The 16970-nt window shown below is 45.5% G+C and overlaps 1 protein-coding gene across 11 annotated transcripts in view; it reads right to left on the bottom strand.

The window, feature by feature from the left end:
* The window catches only part of IPO11 (importin 11), a 250522-nt gene that overhangs the window by 90251 nt on the left and 143301 nt on the right, over positions 1 to 16970 (bottom strand). For all 11 annotated transcript variants that reach the window (XR_007773522.1, XM_050946896.1, XM_050946894.1 and 8 more), the window contains one exon: positions 16489 to 16584. Coding sequence is in view for 10 of the 11 variants with exons in the window: in XM_050946896.1 (XP_050802853.1) it covers positions 16489 to 16584 (96 nt within the window). In the remaining variant the exon portion in view is untranslated. The remainder of the gene's footprint in view (positions 1 to 16488; positions 16585 to 16970) is intronic.

The following is a 16970-nucleotide window of genomic DNA, read 5'->3' as shown; positions in this document are numbered from 1 at the left end:
TACCTTCTTTTACCAAACCAGGATTTATTGAAGAGTACCACAGAAGCCACCAGAGATGCAGTATTGACCTACATTACCACAAAGATAGCTTCTATTCTACCAATCTGGACAAACTATTGTAATGTTAGATTACATACCACAGAGTAGTAAATGTTATCAGATGCTAACTTTCAAGGTACTGTATAGTTTAGACTAATTGCATCTTACACAATGAAGCATGTATTGTACTGGTAACATGGCATTCTGTTAGCAATTGCAAATTTGGAATGTATTTTTCTAAAATTAATATTTATTAATTATATCTAGAACTGTTTAATATCTCTTAAAATATTGTTATAGTTCTCTTTGATAGCTTTTGGCAAGTCTATACACTAACTAATTTGCTAGTCTCCCAAAATTCAGTTTATATTTTTAAGACGTGCCTTAGCTAGTTACAATAATGGCCTTAGTATTCAGAAGCTCACAGGATTGTTGTAAGATAATATTCATATAATCAATTAATATTGTTCAATTCAGGAAATATCAATGGTATTTCTGGTATTGACTCCTGCATCTAGCAAGTAATAAACAAATATTTTGCAATATTTTGTACTTGAAAAATGAAAAAGAAGATACTCCACAATGATATCTCAGATTTTTTTAGATATGGGCAAATGAATTTATTATAATTATGAGGCAGAAAACATCTTTAGTATTCACATCCAGTTTTTCTCTGTATATTTTGTTTTTTGTGTATCCTTTAGATAATATTTTATTCAGGGCAGAGACTGTCTTTATTCTTGTGTTTTGTAAACCAACAAGCATATTACTGACTCTAAATAAATAAATAAATAGAGGCTATTTAGCTTACAGTAATGGATGTTCTTGACACATGTTATCTATATGTTTTCCACTCTTGGGTGTTCACATGCCCCCAGCACCAGTGAGCAGAACTGTTTTCTCTAGCAGTGCCTGCTGGCCCATGTTGCGCCCTAGCTATCCTTGTATACCCTTGCAAGGGGAAAGCAAAAAACAGGTGGGGCCAACTGTCTCTCAATTGTTACAGACTTCAGTGTAGTGGGAAAGGAGGCCAGGTCATGGAATATATAAAGACAACACATCTTCAAGTGATTGTTTATATGGTTGTTGTCTGGCCATCGGTAAGGTTAGGTTTGAAATTAAATAAAGTTATTTTAATCAGAGGAGTGAAGTTCCAGAACAGCCTTCCAAGGGGAGAAGTGGAGGCAAAAACCCTAATTGGTTTTAAGAGTGAGCTTGATAAGTTTATGGAGAGGATGGTATGATGAGAATGCCTATAATGTCATAGGGCCCATCTGTGACTGCTATTAGCAAATATCTCCAACAGTTGGAAACGGGACATTAGATGGGGAGGGCTCTGAGTTACTACAGAGGACTATTGTCTAGCTGGAGGGTCTTGACCACATGCTCAGGATCTAACTGATCACCATATTTGGGATCAGGCAGGAATTTTTCCTCAGGTCAGACTGGTAGAGACCCTGGGGGTTTTTCACATCCTCTACAGCATGGAGCATAAGTCACTTGCTGGTTTGTACTAGAGTAAATGGTGGATTTTCTATAACTTTGAAGTATTTAAATAAAGATGTGAAGACTTCAGTAACTCAGCCAGAGGTTATGGGCATATAATACGGGTGGATGAGGTTTCCTAGCCAGCAACATGCAGGTCACTTTAGATGATCATTATGGTCCCTTCTGGTCTTAGGATATATGTAGACTTCCATGCAAGGATGTGGGAAATCTGAGTCTTAAGAAACTAAAGCCTGAAAAACTGCAATGCCAAAAGACGTACCAGCTCGGGAAACCTTCCCTGTTGCATAGTGCTATTGAATACTGTTTAGTAAATGTATGGATTGAACTCTATGTGGCAGCTCTACAAATTTGGGAAATAGGAGCATTTCTAAAGAAAGCCACTGAAGCAGCCTGACCTCTAGCAGAGAGAGATTTTATATGAACAGAAGGATCCTGTTCAGCCATTTAAAAGAGATTGAAACCACCGCAAAACCAGTTAGACAACCTTTGGGAAGAAACTGCCTTCCCTTTTACTTCTTTGGCATAGGTTACAAAACATTAAGATGTCTCTAAATGAACTGGGGTTCTAAATAAAAGGTAACACTCTAGCCATGTCTAGCATGTGTAGTTTTTTTTCTGCATCATTCGTATGAGAGGTTGGAAAAAACACAGGCAAATGAATAGTTTGATTAATATTAAAATGAGGAAAAATTAGGAATGAAACTAGAATAAAGCCTAGGGCCATGTCTACCCTTACAAGTTCACAGTGGCACAGCTGTACCAATACACCCTTGAGCAACAAAAAATTTGCTGACAAGTGCTAGTGTAGACATGGCCCAAGAGAGACCTGATCTTTATGAAAAGTCTTCTACTCAGTGTGCAGACATAATGGTACCCGAAAACTATGTTTGCACAGATAGATGTTGAAAAGAATATGTGGCTAATGGTTTGAATGGAGCTAATACAGACCAGGTGATACAATATTCAAATCTCACAAGGGAAGTGATTCTCTAATCAGAAAGGAATAGCTGCAATTAACCTCTTTCAAAATCTAGAAACGGTGGGATGTGAAAATATTTTGTAATTTTGAATTTGTGGATGGTACGCAAATTCAGATGCTAGATGTACTTTTATTGACCTATTAGGGAATCCACATTTTTTAATGAAAGCAAGTAGTCCAATATATATCGGATGTCTGTTAGGAAAGGTAAAACATGGATGTCATTGTGCCCAAATGGTGAACCATTTCCATTTGGCATTATGGGTAGATTTTACAGAGTCTTTTCTACTATTAATTAGACTACTTTAGACAACTTGGGAGCAGGACCTCTCCAAGTCATTTAAGCAGCAAGGATCTGAGCTGTAAGGTGTAGAGATGGTACATCTTGATGAAGAGTTCTCCCCTCATCTTCAAAGATCAAATACAGAATTAAAGGTAGCAATATTGGAGTCTGACCTGACATTCTTAACAGGTCTGGAAAACCTGGGCTAGGCTGGGGCAATGAGAATCATCGTTGCACTATTCTGCTTGAGTTTTCTCATATTCACCGTATCAAAGGTATTGCCAGATAAGCATACATGAGTCCTTTTGACCACAGAATTAGAAAGGTATCTGAAAGAGACCTTGGACTCTGTCTGCCTCTCAAGCAAAATCTGTTGACTATCAATGCCATGGCAAACAGATCTATAATTGGATGAGTCCATTTCTGGAAAAATCTGCTGAATAACAGATATTTATGGACCACTCATGGTCAGAAAAGATGGTTACTCACCTTTGTAACTGTTGTTCTTCGAGATGTGTTGCTCATATCCATTCTAGTTAGGTGTGTGCGCCGCGCGTGCACACTCGTCGGAAGATTTTTACCCTAGCAAATCTGGTGGGTCGGCAGGTCGCCCCCTGGAGTGGCGCCGCTATGGCGCTGGATATATACCCCTGCCGACCCGACCGCTCATCAGTTCCTTCTTGCCGGCTACTCCGACAGTAGGGAAGGAGGGCGGGTTTGGAATGGATATGAGCAACACATCTCGAAGAACAACAGCTACAAAGGTGAGTAACCGTCTTTTCTTCTTCGAGTGATTGCTCATATCCATTCCAGTTAGGTGATTCCCAAGCCTTACCTAGGCGGTGGGGTCGGAGTGAGATGTCGCAGCGTGCAACACGGCAGAGCCGAAGGTTGCGTCATCCCTAGACTGCTGAACCAGGGCATAGTGGGAGGCAAAGATGTGGACAGAGGACCAGGTCACTGCACGACAGATTTCATGAATGGGCACGTGAGCGAGGAAAGCAGCCTATGAGGCCTGAGCCCTGGTGGAGTGCGCAGTCACGTGGCCCGAGGGGACGTGAGCCAGGTCGTAACAGGCACGGATGCATGACGTTACCCAGGAGGAAATCCGCTGTGAGGAGACGGGTAGCCCCTTGATACGCTCAGCCATCGTGACAAAGAGTTGGGGGGTTCTGCAGAATGGCTTAGTTTGCTCGATATAAAAAGCGAGCGTTCTATGGACATCTAGGGAGTGTAGCTGCTGCCCCCTGCGAGATGAATGTGGTTTTGGGAAGAAGACAGGGAGGAAGATCTCCTGGTTAACGTGGAAGGCCAATACCACTTTGGGAAGAAAGGCCGGATGCGGTCGCAACTGCACCGTGTCCCTGTGGAACACAGTATATGGGGGATCCACCGTGAGGGCCCAAAGCTCTGAGACCCGTCTCGCGGATGTGATGGCCACCAGGAAAGCGGTTTTCCAGGGGAGGTAGAGAAGGGAGCAAGTTGCTAACAGTTCGAATGGAGGGGACATGAGTCGGGGAAGAACCAGGTTAAGGTCCCATGTAGGGGTAGGGCGGTGTACTTGGGGGTACAGGCGCTCTAGGCCCTTAAGGAACCTAGACACCATCGGGTGAGAGAACACCGAGCGGTTTTCCTCCCCTGGGTGGAAGGTAGAGATGGCCGCCAAATGGACCCTCAGAGATGACACCACCAGACCCTGTTGTTTGAGGGACCAGAGGTAATCCAAGATGTTGGAAAAGGAGACCTCGGTGGGAAGGAAATTCCGCTCCACGCACCAGCACGCGAAACGCTTCCACTTGGCCAAATATGTCGCTCTAGTGGAAGGCTTCCTGCTACCCAGGAACACCTGTTGTACTGGAGTGGAGCAACGCAGCTCAGACTGGGTCAGCCACGCAGGAACCATGCCGTGAGGTGGAGCGACTGAAGGTCCGGGTGACGGAGCTTGCCATGGTCCTGGGTGATCATGTCCAGGTGAAGAGGCAGGGGGACAGGGTCAGCTACGGATAGGTCTAGCAACATGGTGTACCAGTGCTGCCGAGGCCACGCTGGAGCTATCATGATCAAGCAGGCTTTGTCCCTGCATACTTTCAGTAGGACCTTGTGGACGAGTGGAAATGGTGGAAAGGCGTAGAGTTGGTGCGTCGTCCATGGTACAAGCCACTGAACCCGGTGAGAGGCCTTGAAAGGAGCAGAACATCTGGCATTTCCTGTTCCCATGAGATGCAAAGAGGTCCATCCGGGGAAACCCCCACTTCCGGAAGAACGAAAGAGCAACGTCCGGGCGAAGGGACCATTCATGGGAAAGGAAGGATCTGCTGAGGCAATCCGCCAGCATGTTCCGAACTCCCGGGAGAAAGGACGCGATGAGGTGCATAGGATGGGCTATGCAGAAGTCCCATAGTCGTAAGGTCTCTTGACACAGGGGTGAAGATCTCGTGCTGCCCTGCTTGTTTATATAGTGCATGGCCGTTGTGTTGTTGGTGAATACTGACACACAACGGCCCTGTAAGTGTTGTCGGAACGTCTGACAAGTGAGGCGGACCGCTCTCAGCTCCCGGACATTGATGTGGAGGGCCAGCTTGTGAGATGACCAAAGGCCTTGGATGCGTAGGTGCCCGAGGTGAGCCCCCCAACCCAGGGATGATGCATCTGTTGTCAGGGATGCCGAGGGCTGGGGCAGATGGAACGGGAGCCCCGCACACACCATGGCGGAATCCAGCCACCACTCGAAGGAGTCTAGGACAGTCGGGGGAATGGTGATGACCATGTCCATAGGATCCCTGGACGGACGGTACTGTGAGTTGAGCCAAGACTGGAGGGGCCGTAGGTGTAGTCTTGCGTAGTTCGTTACGAATGTGCAGGCTGCCATGTGGCCCAAGAGAGCGAGGCAAGTGCGTACCGAAGTCAACGGTGCCGCTTGCAGCCTCCGGATGATGGCCGTCATAGTCTGGAACCATGACAGCGGTAGACAGGTTTTGGCAAGAGTCGAGTCCAGGGTGGCACCAATAAACTCTATCCTCTGAGTGGGGATTAGAGTCGATTCTTCCACATTGATCATTAAACCTAGACGTAGGAAAAGGTTCTTGACAATGCGGACGTGGCTGAGGACTCGCAGTTCGGAGGTCCCGTGGATGAACCAGTCGTCTAGATACGGAAACACGTGTATCTGACTGCGGCGAAAGTGGGCGGCGACTACAGCCATACATTTGGTGAATACTCTTGGGGCTGTAGAGAGGCCGAAAGGGAGGACTGCGAACTGGAAATGATGTCGGTTGATCACGAACCGGAGGAACCTCCTGTGAGGTGGGAAGATGGCTATGTGGAAGTAGGCATCTTGCATGTCGAGGGTGGCATACCAGTCTCCAGGATCCAGGGATGGGATAATGGTCCCCAGGGATACCATACGGAGCTTCAACTTTATCATGTATCTGTGGAGTTCCCGCAGATCGAGGATTGGTCTGAGACCTCCCTTCCCCTTGGGGATTAGGAAGTAGTGGGAATAAAACCCCTTGCCCCGCCTGTGCTCCGGTACCTCCTCTATGGCTCCTTTGGCGAGGAGCGTTTGCACCTCCTGTAGGAGGAGTTGCTCGTGAGAGGGGTCCCTGAAGAGGGACGAAGGTGGAAGGGGAGGTTTGAAATAAATTGGAGGCGGTATCCAAGTTTCAACGTGCGTAAGACCCAAGGATCTGATGTTAGCTGGGACCACGCAGGGAGGAAAAAGGAGGGGACGGATCCTTTAAAGAAACTGGTACAACGCCCTCGGGCGCACCTTCAAAAGGAAGGTTTTGGCCCGGAGGAAGGCTTAGAGGAGCTCTGGTTCTGGCCCCCTTGGTTGCCCGATTGCCTTCGGCGGCCGTTTCTGCCTTGCCATCTGGCGAAGTCTTGTCTCTGCCAGGGTTGAGGGTGAGGACGGTGCTGCTGGGGTCGGAAGGGCCTGCGCTGAGTTACCGGCGTGTGCATCCATAATGAGAGCATAATGACCCTGCTGTCTTTTAGGCTCTGCAGCTTAGGGTCAGTTTTGTCCGAAAACAGCCCTTGGCCCTCAAATGGAAGGTCCTGAATAGTGTGTTGGAGCTCCGGGGGGAAGCCGGAGACCTGCAGCCATGAGATACGGCGCATAGTCACGCCAGAGGCCAGAGTCCTGGCAGCTGAGTCCACGGTGTCCAGGGAAGCTTGGAGGGAAGTTCTCGTGACCTTCTTCCCTTCATCGAGGATCGCCGAGAACTCCTGTCGTGCATCCTGTGGAAGCAACTCCTTAAATTTGTCCGCTGCCACCCAGGTGTTGTAGCTATAGTGGCTAAGGAGGGCTTGCTGATTGGACACGTGGAGCTGGAGGGCCCCAGCAGAGTATATTTTTCGCCCGAGCAAGTCCATGTGCCTTGCGTCCTTCGATTTAAGGGCTGGGGCCTGCTGGCCATGGCGCTCCCTCTCGTTAACCGACTGGACGACGAGGGAGCAAGGAGGAGGATGGACATATAGATATTCATAACCCTTGGAGGGTACCATGTATTTGCGCTCTACCCCTCGCGCAGTGGGCGGAACAGAGGCTGGAGACTGCCAGATGGTAGTGGCATTGGCTTGTATGGTCTTAATGAATGGGAGGGCCACTCTAGTGGGGGGGTCCGATGACAATATGTCCAGCACTGGGTCTTGTAACTCCAGGACCTCCTCGGCTTGCAGGTTCATGTTCTATGCAACATGCCTGAGGAGGTCCTGGTGGGCCCTGAGATGAATTGGAGGAGGGCTGGCAGATGACAGCCTCATCCGGGGAGGATGAAGAGGAGAGACCTGGGACGAGCAGGTCTGATGCAGGCTCCGCCTGGTGGATCGTGTCTGTCTCCCTGGGGAGCTCGGAGTCCTGAGGCTGGGTCAACCCTTCCTCCACAGGAGGAGGAGGTGGACGGGTAATTGTGGCCTCTGGCACCCTGTGTTCTGAGGTGGTTGAGCGCGGTGGACCTGGGTGAGGGCCTTGGGCCTGATGGTACGCCCAAGGCGTCCAGAATCCCCACTGCTGCGGTCCATGATCTTGAGGCTGGGGCTCATGGAACAAGACAGCAGGCACGTTGGTGTCTGGGGCATATGCATTATCCGCCTGAGAAGACATGGACGGGTGTCGGGACGGCCATGGAGGAGTCGAACGAGACTGGTATGAGTCCGTCGCTCCCGTTGCTGGAGATCTCCACGGTGCTGGGGATCGGTACCGGGAATCATATCGGTGCCGAGACCAAGACCGGGACCTGCAACCAGCGCAGTGCCAGGAGGTCGACCTGGATCTAGAGCGTCTGTGGCGGGATCGGCTGCGAGAGTCTCGGTGCTGGGAGCGGTGCCTAGAGCCGGAGCGGTACCGAGAGTACGGGCTGGGACGAGAAGTGGATCTGTGCCACGAGTACGACCGGTGCTGCCTGGGTGAGCGCTGCCGGGATTGCGAGCGGCGTCGAGATCGGGACCGTCCATGAGACCTTGAGCGGTGCCGGGACCTGGATCGAGATCGGTGCCGGCTCGTCGACTCCAGTGAAGGAGGCCTCATAGCAGTAGGCTTGCCTCTAGAATGCAGAACCCGCACCGGCGGTGCTGGGGGTTGAGGCAGGGCAGACTCAGTCATTGCAATAAGGTCCCTAGCCGAGGAGAATGTCTCCGGCGTGGAGGGGACCGTCAGCTCGACCACGGGTCTCACTGGGGAGCTCTCCAGGTCCGGACTCGATGGCCCTCTCGGGACCAGAGTCAACGGTACCACAGTCGTCGGTACTGCAGCAGGGGTAGCTGCTGGGCGATCCGAACAAGTCTGCGTCGAAGGTGTGGAGGAAGCTGAGGGCTTTCTGTCAGGTCCCTGTGCCGGAGAAGGCCGGTGTCGAGGTGTCTTGGCGGAGCCGGAGCAGTCTGGTGCCGGAGGAGCGCCGTCAGCGCTCGGTGCCAAGGACTGAGGGTTAAGGGCTGCCTCCATAAGGAGAGTCTTTAAGCGAAAGTCCCTCTCCTTTTTAGTTCGCGGCTTAAAGGTCTTGCAAATGTGGCACTTGTCGGAGATGTGCAATTCCCCGAGGCACTTTAGGCAAGAGTCGTGGGGATCGCTCGTGGGCATTGGCTTTTTACAGGCCGAGCACGGTTTAAACCCTGGCAAACTGGGCATGGGCCTGGGCACCGGGTGCGGGGAAGGGCTAAAGCCCAAACCCCGCTAAACTATATATAATAACTAACTAACAACTATAAAACTAATTATACTATGGACTAAGAATGAACTGAGGAGCAGTCGGGTTGGCAGGGGTATATATCCAGCGCCATAGCGGCACCACTTTCATGGAAATGCTGCAATGACCACCAGGCACTTTTGTTAACCCTAGGGGCTAAGGAATAAACAAAAGTAAAAACCCCTTCCCCTGAATCAATGAGGAACCTCACCTTTGCCCTATTTGTCTGATGAAATATTATTCCAGATTTCTCAAAAATATAATAGATTGTTTCCAAAAGGGGTAAGTAAGAGAAAAAGATGCATAACAATCAGTTTTGAGTCTTCGACATGCCCACCAAACTTGCTGCCTGTTGACAGACGTAGCTGAAGCAGATGGACACCTCTGGTGGAAACACTGTTTCTTACTAGCAGGCCCAAAGACTTGTGATACAAAGTTTGTAACGGACTCATCAGCTGACACATTAGGAATTTTTTTTTCCCCAACTGACTGTATTCTTCCAAATGACCTTAAATTTTCACCAGAGATCTTATGGAGATATGTTGGATGTCACCTGTTTTAGAGCTAGGTAGCTCTCAGCTCTAGAATAGTAAATCCTAATAGTGATCTCAACTTCATGTGGGATACCCAAAGACTGGAACAGAAACACTCACCTCATTATGGCAGTCATCATGAAATACACAGCAGCATTTGATACATCCATTGCAGCTTGTAATGAGGTATTAGAGATAGCTGTTCATTAATCAGAGATTGCGGTTCTGATCTGGACTCCTGGGTATCTTGTCAAGGAATCTGGAGATCCTATTCCAGCAGAGATACTTGCCATTAGAAAAGAAAGCTTGTTAATTTGAGATTTTCATTTGAAGACTGGCAGAGGCAAAACTCTTCCTTTTCAGCAAGTCCAAATGATTGGGCTTCTTTTTCTTTGGCATTAGCTGTTTAGTATACTCTTGACCTGCTACAACTACAAGAAAGCCTGGTATGGGGTCAGTACAGAATAATTCAAACCTTGATGATGGTACCTAATATCTTCTATCTATCTCTTTTGAGGAAGCAGGAATTGTGGTGGTGTTTGCCAGAAAAACTGAGCCAATTCCAGCAGGTCCTCACTAACTGGCATTGTCAGCCTTTCTAGAAGTGCAGTATGTAATATGTCTAGATGTTTGTGGGATTTTTCACTACCCACTTCCACCATGCTCTCTAATGTTTCAACCAACCTCTTCAGAAGCTTCTGAAATGTATGAGTGTGCTCAGGTGGTGTTGAAGAAAATGGGATTGCAGCTTTGACAAGCAAAGATGATGATAAAAGTGCAGCTGGAGGAGATCAGTCTGATAAAACTGTTGTCAGTGTGCGAGCTGGAGATCAGTCTGATGAAACTGCTCTTCTTCAGAAGTTTGGATTTGCTGCTGACCTGGAGAAACATGAGGCTTCTGTTCCGCACAAGATGCAGATGGCCTGACTGGAGAAGGGGACAATGGCTTAGAATATTTTCATGACCAGTCTTCTCAAAAATTGAGGGCCCCGAGAAGTCAGGTCCATTGGTCCCCAGGCAATCTTCGCATGTAGGCCACCATCCATCTTGTTAATAACTGTTGGACTGAGTGACTAATGGAAGCTTAGCCCCATCAGAGGCACTGCTCATGGGAATCCTGATTTCAGCAGTGCCGACCCCACTGTTTGGTCCAGCTGTGCTATTTAAGCCAGAAGAAGACACAGAAAGTTGTCTATGCAACTGGGTGAAACCCTGATTGGCTGTTACACTGAACCCTGCTTCCCTGCCTTGTTCTGGTCCCTGCCTTCCTGCTCCTGCTCCTTGGATTGATTCTTGACTCCAACTCAGTTCTGACCCCTGGCTCAACTTCTGATTCTGGCTCCGACCACTAGTTCTGACGTCCCAAGCCTCAGTTGTGATAATCAGTATGGAACATAAGCAAATTAATACATCAGGGAAGTGGATATCAGGATGAGCGTGTAATTCTCTGTTCCCAATGGCTACCATAGCAAGCTTGACTCCATCATTAGGTGTGATGGCTGTGTCACGTGGGAATTTTTGTTCAGCCATAAAGACTGAAGACCCAGTACCAAGTAGCAAAGAGCTACATATATAGAGAAAAGTTGCCCAAATGAAACTAACCTACAAAAACTACCCTAAAATAAATACTAGTAGAATACTAACTATGGTCAAAAATTACCGTAAATAAACTATGGAAATATAATTGGCTAGAGTAAAGACACTGCTTTCACTGCATTAGAAGAAACTAAGATCAGTTGACCCACCCCTTTATGTTCTTAGAATAGGAAGCATGAGGGCAGATAGAATGTGGGCCAATAGGAACTGGTGATCAAAACAATTCCAGGCTCCAATGCTCAAACACCCAAGAGTGGAATACATACATCACATCTCAAAGAAGAATAAATAATACTTAGACTTAAAGATATCTTTGCTAACAGGTTGCCAAAACTGACTTCTGAAAGTATAGTTTGACTCTAAAAACTGACTGTAAAACCAGCACTGTTTTTCTCAACCTATCTGATCCCTATGGCTATTCAGAATTATATGTGCTGACTTTAACACAATTAAGTTTTACTGCTTTTTATTCCTATTAGCATAGCAGGAGCCAACATCGCTCAAACAGTAAGCTGTATTTTGTTATTTCTTGTGCATCAACAGATGTTTAACATGCTACAATCAGTCACACCTTTATACCTGCATTGAAGACAAAGAGTTACAGAGGTGTCACTGAGGGTATGTCTACACTTCGAGTTGGGAGTGTGATTCCCAGCTCAAGGAGACGTACCTGTGCTAGCTTTCATCAAGCTAGAGTACTAAAAATAGAGTGTAGCCATGGGAGCATGAGCAGCGGGATGGGCTAGCCACCTCTTGTATGTGTCTAGGGTCTCAGAAAGCTTAGGAATTTGGGCTGGCTAACTGTCCTGCTGTTGCAGCTCCATTTTGCTTTAATGCATTGGCTTGATGAGAAGTAGCACACATATGTCTCCTTAACCTGGGAATCACACCATCAAGCTCAAAGTGTAGACATACCGTAAGAGAAAAATGCATATGCTACTAGGTACAGAATTAAGATGGCTGTAGGAACATTCTGAATTACTGGAATTTTCTTGCTTGCTGCAGTGCAACCTTGTGCAGTGGGATAGGAAGGATACTAAGCCACCATACAAGTATTCTATACTTCCTGCATGCTGTATTGTGCTCTGTGGTGATACCATGAACTCCTCTAGCGCGTGGGGGAAGTGGGTTGGACAGCAAGGGATTCCAAAAACCACAAAGGCTACGCAACAGACTCCTTCTCCAATTCCCAAGAAATTCCACATTCCTTTACTTAGGTTGCACAGCTCATTTATTCAGGCTATTGACTGAATTAAAATTTGCCTCCTAACCATTATTATGTATTTAGGAATGACATTGCCCCCATTTTAAGGAATGCAGAATAGTCTCTTAAAGTTCAAGAAAAATGCCTTTCAAAACTTAAAATAAAACGTTAGCTAGTTGGAAAAGCAAAGTGTTTAACCCATTCAGTGTATGTAATGTTTATACAATAGCACCACTGAAAGGGAGAACATGGAATTCTAAGCACAAAACAAAAGCAAAATAACATACTTCTCTTATCTGTTAGCATCCTTATTCAGTGATACTTCAAGTCACTGAGCTATGCAGAACATTAGTAGCAGCTTGACTCAAGTCTCCTTTTCCTTCCTTATCTAGTTCATTTGTCCCCAGCACAGGGGACTCAACAAATTCTCAGTAGTAGTTTGGTTCCTTTCCCAATTTATCAGATCTTTGTTAGCTTTATGAAAGTGCTGTTGGCCTGGCAACAGCAACTCATCACCGTAATTCTCAGTGGTGACACTTCCTCATGGTAACAGTTAAGGAATAGCAGAGTACAATTACACAAATTGGTGAAATAAGAGATAACATATTTCAGCACTTTCTCTGTCATTTTACCAGTTCATGATATAACCTACTGGTTATTTCAAGTTTTTTTATTCAATGTGAGAAAATAATAGGATTTATTAGGTATACTTAAAAACCACAGAGAAAAAGAAAAATGATGAAATGAAAACCTTAGGTCATGTAGCAGAAGGGGATGAAGTAACCCCCTGAAATAAGAGAACTCTATAGTTGTTCTCAGACTGCCAAAGTTTAAACAAAAAGAAGAAAAACTGACTGATAAGATAAATTTCAGTACACATGGTATTAATTTATTATGTTTTCTTTAAACACATTGTCTTAATTCAAGATTCTAATATCTAAATTATTTATAATATATAAATATATAGATATATTTTACAGTAACAATGGAATCAAGTGTGTACAGTAAATGTAGGTTCTAAATAGGGTGACCAGATGTCCCAATTTTTAGGGACAGTCCCAACTTTTTGGGTCTTTTTCTTATATAGGCTATCATCCCCCAACCCCTGTCCCGATTTTTCACACTTGCTGTCTGGTCACCCTAGTTCTAAAAGACTGATGTTCCTTATTAAATGAATAGGGAAGTGTTATTTACTCCTTCACATAACAGAAGAACAAAGGGTCACTCAATGAAATTAATAGGCAGCAGGTTTAACACAAACAAAAGGAAGTACTTTTTCCATACAATGCACAGTCAATCTTTGGAACTTGTTGCCATGGGATATTGTGAAGGCCAAAAGTATAACTGGGTACAAAAAAGAATTAGATAAGTTCCTGGAGGATAGGTCCATCAATGGCTTTTAGCCAAGATGGTCAAGGACACAACCCCATGCGCTGAGTGTCCCTAAACCTCTGACTCCCAGAAGCTGGGACTTGATGATAGGGGATAGATCACTCAACATTGCCCTGTTGTGTTCATTCCCTCTGATGCATCTAGCACTGGTCACCATCAGAGACAGGATACTGGGCTAGATGGACCATCGGTCTGACCCAGTATGGTATTATTATGTTCTTACGTTCACTAAAATTGAAACCTGAGAGGTACTTTAAAATGTTCACTTAAAACAAAGGGTTGCTCCTTAGTCAAAGTTGATATTAGAACTCTTCCCAAACAAGTGGTATTAAAGATGTTATGACTTCCCAGACTACTGCATTTTATCTATGCCATTTATTTGCTTTATTTACTTACCTATGCATCTTTTTTGAATTTGAATTAAATTAGTTGCTCACAAAAAAACTCAAAATACTTCTAATTAATGTGAAGAACCTTATTGTTCATAATGTGCTGTATAAATTCAGTTAATACAGTATTGTAAAATGGTTTACAATACACACCACATTTTGGGTGATGTTATGAGTACATATAAACCATCATTCTTTTCATCTGTTTTCAATATCAGCCACATATTCTGAAACAAATTAATTTTGGCTGAAATTTTCCCTACTTACTATCAGCCTAAACTTCTTTCTTTTTTAAAGCCTGAGCAAAATCAAAGAAGTCTTTTATTTTTGGTTCTAGCTTAAATGGACACATACTTTTCCACATAGTATGATCAGAAATTAGGCACACACAACTTCAATGGTTTAGCCAATCACAAATTTGCTAAAACATTAAGTCCCAATCCTGCAATGCATTGTAAGGATCCCTGCAACTACTACTCCTGAGGGAACTCTGAGTCACTTGTGCAGAATTTATGCCCCCTGTAGATTTCCTTTGCTGCCCTGCAGAAAAATGACTTTCTGACAGGGAAGAAAAGAGAAGCCACAAGCGTGGTCATTTGACCCTCCCTAGCAGTATGTTGCAGGTGCCCAGGGCAGCTGGCAGAAAGATAAATCACTGTGGTGTAGAGGATGTGACTGGGGAAGACCCAGCTGGTGGCTCCCACCCTGCCCCAGGCTCAGCTGCTAGTCCCGGCTGGGCTGGGGAAGATGGGACTTTCTCTTCCACTGTACGGCATCCAGAGCCATGTCAGATCCACCCCTCAAATTCTCCTCCACCTGTAGGAAGCTCTGCAAACTCCCCCTCCTCACGCTTCCTGCACTCATTGCTCCTCTGCTGCAGGAGGAGTGTCGCTGTACAGGGAGCTGCTCATCCCATCCGCCCAACCTCCATGCAGCCAGACCCCCTCATACCCAGACCCTCCCTCCCCTGCACCCAGAACCCCTAACAAGCACCACTCCCCCTCATCCTGGACTACTCTGAGGAGTTATTCACACCCAGATCCCACCCTATCGAGCTCCAACCAACCACACTAAGATCCCTCCATACCCAGACCTCCCTGCTGAGCTCTATCCCTCTCCCCCACTGAGCCCCAACCACCCTCACCTGGACCCCCCTTCAGCATCCCATTACCATTGCACCCAGAACCACCCAACAAACCCCTGTGCATGCAGATCCCCTTGCACCCAGATCCCCCTCTGAGTTACTGGTGCCCAGATTGCCTCACACAGGACCCACCTCAACTCACACCTGGATCCCTCCACACTTGGATCCTGCCTTGCTGAGACTGTCAGCCCACACTTGGTGCACCTGGCATGGAGGGGCAGGGCATTGGGGTGTTTCTGTGGAAGGCCCTGTCTTGTGCTGTATCAGGGTGGGTGCAGCTTCACTGCTGAGTCTGAGTCCTGAGTGGGAGCTGCACAGTGATCTCCCACTTCTGTGCAGCCAGTGGCCTGTGCTCCCCAATGCCACGCTGGAGTCTCCACATTTATTTGACAAATAAAATGTGCAGAATTTTGCTGAATTTTAAAATAATATGCATGGAATTTTTATTGTTTTTGGCTCAGAAATCAGTCAAGTTTAAATACTGTTTCACTGATTTAAAGTTTTGAGATTTAAATGTATTTATGCAAGAATAGATTTTTTTTTTTTAAATGACTGGACGGCTGAGAAAGTGCTGACTGCTGGGGGGTTGTGGTAAAAAACATTAGCTTTAAACTGATCTTAAGGCTGAGGTGGATAATGCTTAGGCCCACAATATGAGTTGGTTGGGTTCTGGTAAGACTTGCCAAGAGCAGCAGTGATCAGTAGACTTTATAAGAAGGCTCTAGTAAATGAGAAACAAATGCCTTAAGAACTTTCCTAAAATCTGTATTTTCTATAAATCCTGCCTCTTATACACAGAAGAGAGTAGAACTACTAATATCAAGGGTAAAATCAATTCAATATCTGTAATTAAATTTGATACTATTTCTATTCTTCATTATACCCAACTCCCAGGGGGGATGTACTTGATGACTTGAATTTCGTCTATGATGTTAATGTACTACACACTTCATAAAATGAAATAAAAACTACCTCAAATAGAATATTTGAATTTGTAACACTGAATTCATAAGGGTAGAGGTGAAAAAGTATAGTGATGTCATTTGGAAAGGTAAGAAATAAGCCTGTGAAATCACATGAAATATTCCAGTCACAAGTTTTCATTTTCCTGTAGTTGCTTTTTTAAATTAAATCTATTACTTAATATTGGTTTCTGGGTACAAACTTATGGAAAATAAGTGGAAAGCAAATTCGTTCACTGTGAAAAACTAGAATAGTTTGAAGAAAATAATTCTTACCTCCCCATCTATAATCCCCCTGAACACAGACGGCAAAAGGGGTTGAAACATTTGAGGCCCCAATGCTGGGTTTACTTTTAGGACATTTTCCACAACCTAAAAAAACAAAACCAAACAAAAACATAAAAACAAGCAAAGAACTACACAGAAAAACTACAATGGAAGTTCCACGACTTATGCATATTAATGTCTATTAGCCTGGGTGACAGAATGTGGGCTATTTCATAAACTATACAAATTAGACATTTACAATACTCTTCAGAAATGTACAAACCTTAAAATGTTGTGAACTGCATTCATAAATATCCTGCTAAACTGAACAGTACATCTGAACTAAAACATATGTACGCAGCTGATTTGTGATGTTTTGCTGTTTCTAATTGATTTGCATTTGGAACAGGAAAAAAATACCATATATGATCAATTTTGAAGACTAAAGTAAAAAAGTGTTTGGTGGGAGGAAGACACAGGAAAGTAGGTTC

This window comes from Gopherus flavomarginatus, chromosome 3 (genome assembly GCF_025201925.1).
Source record: "Gopherus flavomarginatus isolate rGopFla2 chromosome 3, rGopFla2.mat.asm, whole genome shotgun sequence".
NCBI classification, from domain to species: Eukaryota; Metazoa; Chordata; order Testudines; family Testudinidae; genus Gopherus; species Gopherus flavomarginatus.
This window is presented reverse-complemented; position numbering and strand designations above follow the sequence as displayed.